We start from the raw sequence: 11,868 nt of genomic DNA, 5'->3' as shown, positions 1-11,868 counted from the left end.
ATGATTGTTTCCCTGCTTAGCAGTTAGGGACCGTCTAACAATTCCTATCCACAGCAGTAAATGAAGGGAGAATTTCACTGCATATAGTCAGGTTTCTTATAAAAACGGTACACGTTTTTTAATTAAAGTATATTGGAGATTTCTTTTTCATTAAAGAAAGTAAAAATGGGATTTTATTTTTTTGCCTTTTCATGCCCTTTAAGATGTTTTGAGGCCTGCTATGAACATGAGACTACTTTTATACATAAATAACCCGAGAAACTTGCCGACTCGAGCCTCGTACAGGAAGGGGGGTATCCTTAATTATAGTTCTGATTGCTGGTTACAATGGTACAACCGCCTGCTGCTATAGGCTACAGAGAGATGGCTTTAAGGATGTGGAGTAATGTTGTGCAGTAAATGGAATCATGTGTTCTATGCAGATGAGATTATACAGAATCCCTATTGGTTCCCTGAAACGGAGGCTCCTCGTGTGCTTTAAATCATTCTGATGGCTGGGGGGTTGCATTGTTGCAGACGTGGGCCCAGCTATTGTTTACAGAGTTCTATATATTTTTGTGCTTTTTCTTTTTTTCAATAAATAATTTTTACAGTATTCCTGCCTGGTGATTTCATTTATGTATGTTACTCAAACATGGGTGCCCCTCCGTGTATATTCATTATTGCCATAGGGTACCTCTCGCTGCACTCCGAGGACTAATTCACACTACTCGCCCTCGGCGGAAAAAAATAGGCCTTTTCCAGGGACCATATATTGTAAATGGGGTTGGTCCCCAGGAAACGGGGACAGATGGGAACCTTGCTATGGGACCTCTATCTCTGTAGTCTATATAGTAGTACCAGCTTGCAGCCAATCAGCTATACACTAGATGGATTTAACTGTAATATCATTAATGGAAGTGATAATTACCTGTATTACTGTAATCCACAGGAAAAAGTATAATTCTATAACATACTACAGGTTACAGGGGTTCTTCACCTTTGAGTTAATATTTAGTATGATGTAGAGAGTTATATTCTGAGACAATTTGCAATTGGTTTTCATTTTTTATTATTTGTGGTTTTTGAGTTATTTAGCTTTTTATTCAGCAGCTCTCCAGTTTGTAATTTCAGCAATCTGGTTGCTAGGATCCAAACGACCCTAGCAACCATGCATTGATATGAATAAGAGACTGGAATATGAATAGAAGAGGACTGAACAGAAAGATGAGTAATAAAAGTAGCAATAAAAATAGATTTGTAGTCTTACAGAGCATTTGGTTTTTTTTTTATATATGGGGTCAGTCATCCCCATTTTAAAGCTGGAAAGCGTCAGAAGAAGAAGGCAAATAATTAAAAAAATTATAAAGATAAATAAATAATGAATGTCAATTGAAAAGTTGCTTATAATTAGCTCTTCTATAATATATTAAAGGAGACATATAGGATAAATGAAAAAAAACCTGTAGGCGATTATAAGTAATATAGTGAATAAAGTACCTTTATTGTAAAATATAAGGATATTATAAGTCACGAAGCCCGAGTGCTTTTATACAGGTCATGGAAAGCCAAGGTGACTTCTAATATCCTTATATTTTCCAACAAGGGGTAATTTATTTATTATAATACACAAGTTTTGGGAGTCGTATGACAAAAATGACATCACTACTTATCATTTATAGCTGATCACATCACTGGCCACTGTTTATTAGGATATAATTTACAGGATATTCATGGCTCTTGTGTATTATATGGTGTTACTTTTACATGGTGCTAAAAATGAATATTATCTTTGAAAATAGCCCCTTTATTGGAGCTCCCTATAGATGTTCTCTGGTCCCTGTCTGTGTTTCAAATGAGAGATGGGCGTGTCCTAATGGCCCCTGTTGGAAGCCCAGTAGGAGGGGGACAGCCAATCACAGGCCTGCAGTCACACACGCACAGATAGGCTTCAGTTCCCTATCAGGTCCTGCTAGCTGCTGATTGGTTCATGTCCTACAGTGCAGTGAGCTGAGAACCACCGGCTCCCCTGTACAGCCTGGGAATTCAGTGAGCAGGAAGTGGAAGAGAAGGGAGTAGTGATGGCGAATTTCTCCCGTTTCTCAGGAAAAATTTGTGAATTCCCCGCAAAATTCACGAAACGGTGAAATTCGGAACTTTTCACGAAAAAATTGTAAGATTTTGACATTTTCACAAAAAAAATAAATTGTGAAAAATCTGACAATTTCACGAAAAAATCAGACATTTTTACGTAAAATCCGTATCCAAGCTGACGCTGGTGTTAAAGTCAATGGGCGTCCGAATAGTGTTGACGCGTGATGATTTTGACGCAATCTACTTTTTGCCGGCGAATTTTCGCGGGCAAATTCATTAATTTAATTGCCGGCAGCGAAACATCGAAATTCGCTGCGAATTTATGACAGGCGAATTTATTCGCCCATCACTAGAAGGGAGGGATTTTTAGGGTTTTTGCAGAAATATTCAATAAATCAGCTTGAAACACTACTTTTTAAAGAACAATTCTTCTATATCTAAATGAGTATGACTCACTGGTACATTCTTATTTTTTACACAATATGTCTCGTTTAAAAGTTAACTTAATGTTGAAACACCCTCTAAACACCAGTCTAATACTACTATTGTTCTGATATTTTGCTGTGGATTTAATTCTGACTACTTACAGTAATATTCTTCCCCAAACTCTAGCCAATTACTGGCAAAAGTGTCACTTCCTTATCCCCATAGTGGGAACTGCACAATATGTCTAAAGAGAAGCGTCTGACCCCAGGCTGAGGTTTATTTCCCAGAGCTTTCCTTATACATATCTATTTATATATATATATCTATTGAACCACTGTCGCTGCTGAGAATCACTTGTGTGATTGTGAAAGCTGAATGTGTGTATCATGCGCTGATATTGGTACAAGGAAACTGGGGAGGCCTTATAAAGGGAATTGCAAACCCCCAAAAATGTTTTTTTGCCCGATGAAGCAAATCCTTAATGGAAGTAAATGTAATTGTCTTTGCTAGTGATGCGCGAATTTCTCCCATTTCGAATTACCCGCAAAATTCGCGAAACAGTGAAAAATTTGCAAAATAGTGAAATCGGAAAGTTCACAAAAAAATCGTGAAATTCCAGCATTTTCACGAAAAAATCGAGCAATGTAATGTTTTCACAAAAAAAACGAGCAATTCCAACATTTTCAAAAAAAAAATCGAGCAATTCAAAGTTTTCATGGGAAAATTGAGCAATTCGAAAACTTTCACTAAAAAATCAAGCAATTCGAATGTTTTCACTAAAAAATCAAGCAATTCGAAAGTTTTTATGAAAAAAACGGCAAATTATCACCGGCGAACTTTCGCGCGGAAATTCGCTGCAAATTCGTGCCAGGCGAATTTATTCGCCCATCACTAATCTTTGCCTTTCCATTTAATTGCATGCAGCAGAAGCCAGTTGACTGGCAGACCTGTGAAGAAGCCTGCAAGGCATTGTGGGAAATGTAGTCATGGCTGGCGGAGAGCTTGCCTTCTGCTACATCGTTTCAGGAGTCTGAACCAGCTGTTGATTGGTGCAGGTATCTGAGGTTATAACATGGATCACAAGCTCCTATGTGCCTCGAGCCTTAGGGCAGAGATACAATTTGGGCATACATATGAATAAATAATTCTATTGGGTTTAATTAATATTTTAAGGGCATGTAAAGTGTAAAATAGAATAAGGCTAGAAATGCTGTATTTTGTATACTAAATATAAACATGAACTTACTGCACCACAAGCCTAATCAAACAAATAATTTATGCTTTCAAAGTTGGCTACAGGGGGTCACCATCTTGTAACTTTGTTATACATCTTTGCAAGACTAAGACTGTGCACATGCTCAGTGTGGTCTGGGCTGCTTAGGGATCGTCATAAACAAAGCTGCTTGAGTTCTGCATGGCTGGGAAGTAAGGCGGGGGCTCCCCCTGCTGTTCATAAGTATGATTGTTTCCCTGCTCAGCAGTTAGGGACCGTCTGACAATTCCTATCCACAGCAGTAAATGAAGGGAGAATTTCACTGCATACAGTCAGGTTTCTTATAAAAACGGTACACATTTTTTAATTAAAGTATATTGGAGATAGGTTTCTTTTTCATTAAAGAAAGTAAAAATGGGATTTTATTTTTTGCCTTTACATGCCCTTTAAGGCACCGGTTGAGCAATGACAATTCTGAATAATATCAAAACATGGTTGATATGGTGACTACAAGCAAATAAAAAGACAAAGGGGGAATTATTCCTGTGGGTTTCCCTCTTTCCTGCAAATCTAGACTTCCCCTCTGACAATATCAGCTTTGTCTCCTCACATGTTTGAGCTCATAGGAGGATAGGAGCTAGCAATCACTTCTCTAATCCTCATATACATCTCTGAACTCACCTTCTATTCTCTGATTCTTGTGCCAGGATGAGCTGCTCACTAGGATTCCCTCTGAGAGGTGAGAGTGTTGCTATTTGGGCTGACGGGGAAACACTGGGCATAGTACAGGTTTGGGACCTGTTATCCAGAATGCTCTGGACCTTGGGTTTTACAGGTAACAGATCTTTCTGTAATTTGGATCTACATACCTTAAGTCTATGAGAAAATCATGTAAACATTAAATAAATTCTGGGTTTGCTTCCAATAAGGATTAATTCTTTCTTAGTTGGGATCAAGTACACGCCGCTGTTTTATTATTACAGAGAAAAAGGAAATCGTTTTTCAACATTTGGATTATTTGGATAAAACCGAGTCTATGGGAGGCGGCCTTTCCGTAAGTCAGAGCTTTCTGGATAATGGGTTTCCAGATAGCAGATCCCATACCTGTACATCAATGAATTCTTACAGCATATTCCCTGCCTGATGTAGATAATCTGTGATGAGTTAACTGACTAATGTGACCCTAAGCAGCTTTCCAATATACATTCATTAAATGGGTGGTTCACCATTAAGTTAACTTTTAGTATGTTATAGAATGGTTAATTCTAAGCATTGATTCTCATTATTTATTTTTATATATATTTTAATTATTTGCCTTCTGACTCTTTCCTGCTTTTAAATGAGGGTCACCGACCCCATCTAAAAAAAAACCAAATTGCTCTGTAAGGCTACAAATGTATTGTTATTGCTACTTTTTATTATTCATCTTTTTATTCAGCCCTCTCCTATTCATATTCCAGTCTCTTATTTGAATAAATGCATGGTTGCTAGGGTAATTTTGACCACAGCAACCAGATTGCTGAAACTGCAAACTGGAGAGCTGCAGAATAAAAAGCTAAATAACTCAAAAACCACAAATAATAAAAAAATTCAAAACATTTGCAAATTGTTTTAGGATATCCCTCTCTACATCATACTAACAGGGGCAGATTTAGCAAGGGTCGAATTTCGAATTTGAAAAACCTCGAAATTTGAATTCAAAAACACCAACCGAAATTAAATCAAAGTTTTTCTTTGGCCGAATAGGTCCGTTTTCAATCAAATAGGTCCGTTCGAATCGAAGTAACATCGCATTCGAATCATACGATTCGAAGTTTTTCCCAAAAAAACCCTTTGATTTTTCAAAGTCCACCAATTGACTCCAAATAGGTTCTGGGAAATCGCCCAATAGGCTAAAACAGCAATTTGGCAGGTTTTATATGGCGAATGGTCGGTCTCATTTTTAAAGAGACACATAATAAATTTCGAAATTCGAATTTTTAATTTTTTTTCAAAATCAAATTGAATTTGGACTCTTTTGTTAATTCAAAATTTCACTTCGACCTTTGATAAATCTGCCCCTTAATATCAATATGAACAACACCTTTAAATAGTTAGAATGGTTTCAAAGGGGATCTAAGCCCAGAAATCAAGTAAGTGCTTCTCTGAAGACTGTTACAATATACATTAGCAGTTTCAGTGGCTTTTGGTTTAAATGAGCATTAGCAACCATAGGGTTAATCAAGTACAAGAAATGCATTGAAAGTAATTGGACCCTCTGAGAATCAGAGAATTCTGTTGCCACAAACCTGTTTTTTAGGTTTAGATTCCTATTTTTCCAGAGTCTCAGCCACTATTATCTTCAAGGTAACGTTTTGTATGTTATAGAATGACCGATTCTAAGCAACTTTTAAATTCTTCTTCATTTTTTTTTAATAGTTTTTGAATTATTTTAAATTCTTCTTCTTCTGGCTCTTTCCCGTTTTCAAATGGGGGTCACTGACCCCATCTAAAAAACAAAAAAAAACAAATGCTCTGTAAGGCTACAGATTGATTGTTATTGCTACTTTCTATTTCACCTTTCTATTCAGGCCTCTCCTATTCATATTCCAGCCTCTTATTCAGATCAGTGCATGGTTGCTAGGGTAGTTTGGTCCCTAGCAACCAGATGGCTGAAATCGCAAACTGGAGAGCTGCTGAATAAAAAGCTAAATAACTTAAAAACCACAAATAATAAAAAAAAAAGAAAACCGAATGCAAATTATCTCAGAATATCACTCTTTACATCATACTAAAAGTTAATTTAACTGTGATGTGAACAACCACTTTCAGGCAACTAAAATCAGTAATATTACAAATATTTAACTATTTAACAACTGTCTTGACTTTCTCCTCTGCTTTCTCAGCTACACTCAGGTAAAGTTGCTGTACAGTGTTAGCCAATAAAAATGTTATAGGGAAACCCTTTTGAAATAAAAAATAACAAAAGTGGTAGAAAGGTGATACATTTATTAACTAACTAATATAATCATAACAAGCTTTCAGAGCATTTTAGTTCCTTTTTCAAGCGGATTACAATGAAGCTGTGCTGTTCTCTGGTATATATACAATATTAAACTCATAGGTCAAATCACCAACAAAAAGGAATATCAATCTGTGTGTGAGGTGTTAAAGTCATTTACGAGGGGATTTGCAAGAGACAAGCGGATAAGGTACAAGTTAATGTGGGTCAAATAGGCTGAGTATAAATTAGTAGTGATGGGCGAATAAATTCGTCTGGCACCATTTCGCAGCCAATTCCAGTGTTTCGCCGCCAGCGAATAAATTCGAGAATCTCCTGTGAAAATTCGCCGGTGAAATTTCCGATTTTCACGATTTTTTCGTGAAAACCTTCAAATTTCACAATTTTTGAGTGAAATCCTTCGAATTTCATGATTTTTTCGGGTACTTTCCTATTTCACAATTTTTTGCTAATTTTTCGCTGTTTTGCGAATTTTGCAGGAAATTTGTGAATTTTTCGGCGAAGCGAAACGAGACAAATTCGCCCATGACTATGAATTAGAGCTGAATTATTGTAGAATAGAATCAAAGGAATTCCATATGATCTCTTAGTCCTGGTCCAGACATGTTGGTATTTCTTTCTTGGTGCAGTACTTTCTTAGTCCATATAATAAATCCAAGTCCCAGGTTTAGTCCCTTCTCCAGAGAATTGAACGTTTCCATTCATTTGTATTCCCACACTTTTCTATCATTGTCTGTTTCAAAATTCTTAAATCCTTTATGGAGTGATGGGGGCCATTGAAGTGATTTCCTATTGGTGTGTCCAGTTTTTTATTGGTTATAGTGAATCGCTGGTGTGTATTTCTCTTTCTTAGAATTTGCCCAGTCTCTCCTATATACAGTCCCCCTGTATTGCATTTAGTGCAATGTATTAAAGGGATACTGTCATGGAAAAAAAACTAATTTTTCAAAATGAATCAGTTAATAGTGCTGCTCCAGCAGAATTCTGCACTGAAATCCATTTCTCAAAAGAGCAAACTGATTTTTTTATATTCAATTTTGAAATCTGACATGTGGCTAGATATATTGTCAATTTCCCAGCTGCCCCAAGTCATGTGACTTGTGCTCTGATAAACTTCAATCACTCTTTACTGCTGTACTGCAAGTTGGAGTGATATCACCCCCTCCCCCCCCAGCAGCCAAACAAAAGAACAATGGGAAGGTAACCAGATAGCAGCTCCCTAACACAAGAAAACAGCTGCCTGGTAGATCTAAGAACAACACTCAATAGTAAAAACCCATGTCCCACTGAGACACATTTAGTTACATTGAGAAGGAAAAACAGCAGCCTGCCAGAAAGCATTTCTCTCCTAAAGTGCAGCCACAAGTCACATGACCAGGGGCAGCTGGGAAATTGACAAAATGTCTAGCCCCATGTCAGATTTCAAAATTGAATATAAAAAAATCTGTTTGCTCTTTTGAGAAATGGATTTCAGTGCAGAATTCTGCTGGAGTAGCTCTATTAACTGATGCGTTTTGAAAAAAACATGTTTTCCAATGACAGGATCCCTTTAATTACACCACATTGGAAGTAGAACAGTTGTAGTGACCATGGATGCTGTATTTCCGGAATTGGTATTTTGTCTGAAGTCAGGATGTGTGGGCAGGTTTTGCATTGTTTTTTGCCACAGGGGTATGTTCTATTTATGATGGGGAGGCTCTTCTTGTTATTAGTGACTTTAGGTTGGGAGGCTGTCTGAATGCTGGGAGTGGTGGGTCTGGGAATATGCTTTTGAGCCTCTCGTCCTTATGAAGTGCACCTTGTAGATCTCTGGCTATTTTTCTGAGGGTCCTTAGTTGTGGATTGTGACCACTAGGGGAATCCGATTTATTTCAGGTTTTTGTTTATTCTGTAAAAGGTGACTTCTGGGAATCCTGGTGACTATGAATGTATTGATCTACAATGATGAGGTTGTAGCCCCTGATGATGAAGTTTTGTTTTGATGTGGTGGTTCCTTTCAGCAATGTCCGAACATATACGATTATATCTTAAAGCCTGGCTGTAGATTGTTGAGTGTTGAGTGTGGTCAGGGTGAAAGCTGTCATACATTAGATATGATTGTTTGTCCGTTGGCTTTCGGTATATGTTGGTTTGAAAAGTATTTTCCCTGATGTGAATGGTTGTGTCCAGAAAATGGATGTGAGTCGGGGAGTAGCTCATTTTCCAATTGATAGTTGGATGAAACTGTTTGTGAAACTGAATAAGTTCTTGTTCAGTATTTGTCCAGATTATGAATATGTCATCTATATAGCGGAGGTATGTCAGAGGCTTGGTGTTGCAGGTGGAGAGAAAGTCCTCTTCTAGTTTTGCCATGAAGAGGTTGGTATATTGGGGTTCAAAACATGTCCCCATACTGGTTCCCATCCGTTGTAGAAATACTTCCTGGCTGAAAAAGCAGCAGGTGTGTGTTAATGTAAACTCATTAGTTGTACAACTGCTTGGGATGGTAGGTTATGCTTTTCCAGAAATGTTTTGCAGGCATCGATACCATCCTTGTGTGGAATGTTTGTATATAATGTTTGTATATAATGTTTGTATATAATGTTTGTATATAATGATTCCACATCCATTGTTGCCAAAATGGTACCCTCTGGAAGTGGTCCTATGTAGTGATGGGCGAATTTATTCGCCAGGTGCGAATTCGCGGCGAATTTGCGCGATTCGCTGCCAGCGAATAAATTCGTGAAACGCCCACGAAAATTCGCGGCAAAAATTCGCCGGCGTCAAAAAATTGTTTTTCGAAAAAAAACGGGCTCCGGCGTCGAAAAAACGGGCGCCGGCGTCGAAAAAATGGGCGCCGGTGTCCGGCAAATTTTTGGCGAAACGGCGCAAATTCGCCCATCACTAGTCCTATGCCTGCAAGTTTGTTTAGCAGATCATTTGTATCTTGTAAATACCTTTACAACAGGTTTTAAGATCTGCTCAACCCATCCTGATATGCCTTCTGTCAGAGTGCCAATCCCAGATACTATAGGTCGTCCAGGGTTACCTTCTTTGTGGATTTTCGGAAGCATATAGAAGGTGCCTGTTTTGGGATTCTCTGGTACCAAATATACCAGATGCGATTGTGTCTTGATTACGTTTTTTAGTTCTTTCCTATAAGCAATTGTGGGGTCAGTATCTAGTTTAGTATAGAGTATAGATACAGCTGCACTCACTCATTTTTCTACTTCCAGGACAGAGAGCCCACTCACAGCCTTTGCTATCAGATGTTGACACCAACTGACCTGGCTTTTCCATACATTGTACTGGCTTTTCCAGTCTCAGTATACACAGTCCACATTTGCTTTGTCTCCTAGATCTCTTGTACAAGAGATAAATCTTCCCTTTAGGGTAAGTGCACACGCTAAGATTCGGGAAGATTCAGTCTAGCCTCACGAGGAAACTTCGGGCAACTTCGTAAAATGAATTGCTCCGAGTGAAATTCCGCCGGCAATTTAGATTCTAGCCGACGGGAAGGCTTTTCAGGGAGATTAGTCGCCCGAAGAAGTCGCCCGGGTGACTAAATCTCCCCGAATCTTAGTGTGTGCCCTTACCCTAATTTCTGCCCAGCAACTTTGCCACCGTTTATTAGAAGGTTCTTAGAATTATATTTTCTTTCATCAAAATTTGAGTTCCTCTATGAGCAAAAGACTCAAATACCCTATTAACACTCTCCAGGGCTTTTTGTTTTCCCAACAGGTCTCTGCCTGCTGTTTTTGTTCTCCTGGTCAGTAGGTAAGTTATGGCCTATAGGAAAATGTTCTGACTGATTGTGGGACTACTAGAGATGTATTGCAAGTCCATGCCCGGTTTAAAGGGGTCAATGCAGTGTTGTAAATGAGAACAAGTAACAGAGAGATGTGCACACGGGAAGTGTTACTAGTGTTATTCAAACATGAAAGTACTTTAGTTACTAATTATTTTTATTCCTTAATGTTTTTGAGTTAATGTTATCAGATTGCTTTTTTCTATCCAATATTCAGCTTGTATTGATAAATTCAGCATTTCACCACTAGGTGGAGCAATTGGCCAACACTAACAGCAGAGAAAATTGAGTGGCATGTTTTTTACCCCCAATTGAAAATGTTTTCAGGCCCAAGCAAAATCTGTGCTAACTACACATGATCCATTCCCTGTGCCTATATTAGATATGCATTAGACATGTGTTTGTTTGATAGGGCCTTGGGAATTACTGGGGTTTATTATAGGCAAATGCTTTCTCTGATGCCGTCTCTTGCTCTCCCCAGGCAAATATGTTGTTCCAGAAAGACTCAGACATGTTGCAAAGTGTGGAGGTCACACTGGGAGGTGCCCCAAAAACTCAACTTGTGAGCCAACCAGATGGGGGAACTTCTGCATTTGTGAAACTGGATTCTTCAACAACAAGGAGAAAACAGCAATCACCTATCCTGGGGGCCAGTGTGATGGTAATGATAGATATTTTTTCTTTGTGCTGCTTGGTGTAAATGGGAAAGATTAGCCATTCGCCATCCATGTTGGCAGCAAAGGGACCCTGTTTGTCTTTCCATCTTGGCTATCTACTCTCATTCATGTATTATAAGGGATAATGTACCCCCTACTGGGTCACTGAGGAGTCCTGTGACCATATAAAGGCACAAGGCTGCAGGCTGAGTTATACAGGGAACTCTGAGTATCACTCATGTATTATAAGGGATAATGTACCCCCCACTGTAAATGATAAGGATATTAGAAGTCACTGAGGGGTTCTGTGACCATATAAAGGCACAAGGCTGCAGGCTGAGTTATACAGGGAACTCTGAGTATCACTCATGTATTATAAGGGATAATGTACCCCCTACTGTAAATGATAAGGATATTAGAAGTCACTGAGGGATTCTGTGACCATATATAGGCTCAAGGCTGCAGGCTGAGTTATACAGGGAACTCTGAGTATCACTCATGTATTATAAGGGATAATGTACCCCCTACTGTAAATGATAAGGATATTAGAAGTCACTGAGGGGTTCTGTGACCATATTAAAGCACAAGGCTGTAGGCTGAGTTATACAGGAAACTCTGAGTATCTCTCATGTATTATAAGGGATAATGTACCCCCTACTGTAAATGATAAGGATATTAGAAGTCACTGAGGGGTTCTGTGACCATATAAAGG

The 11,868-nt window shown here is 38.5% G+C and overlaps 1 protein-coding gene across 1 annotated transcript in view; it reads left to right on the top strand.

Annotated features, from left to right (window-relative positions):
- The first annotated feature begins 4,113 nt into the window (after window positions 1-4,113).
- LOC121401624 (latent-transforming growth factor beta-binding protein 4-like) overlaps window positions 4,114-11,868 on the top strand; it is a 38,003-nt gene continuing 30,248 nt past the window's right edge. Inside the window, exons 1-3 of the mRNA XM_041587209.1 lie at window positions 4,114-4,451; window positions 10,434-10,469; window positions 10,982-11,161. Coding sequence (XP_041443143.1) covers window positions 4,421-4,451; window positions 10,434-10,469; window positions 10,982-11,161 — 247 coding nt within the window. The 5' untranslated portion in view covers window positions 4,114-4,420. The remainder of the gene's footprint in view (window positions 4,452-10,433; window positions 10,470-10,981; window positions 11,162-11,868) is intronic.

Source organism: Xenopus laevis, chromosome 3L, assembly GCF_017654675.1.
Source record: "Xenopus laevis strain J_2021 chromosome 3L, Xenopus_laevis_v10.1, whole genome shotgun sequence".
Classification (NCBI taxonomy): domain Eukaryota; kingdom Metazoa; phylum Chordata; class Amphibia; order Anura; family Pipidae; genus Xenopus; species Xenopus laevis.
This window is presented reverse-complemented; position numbering and strand designations above follow the sequence as displayed.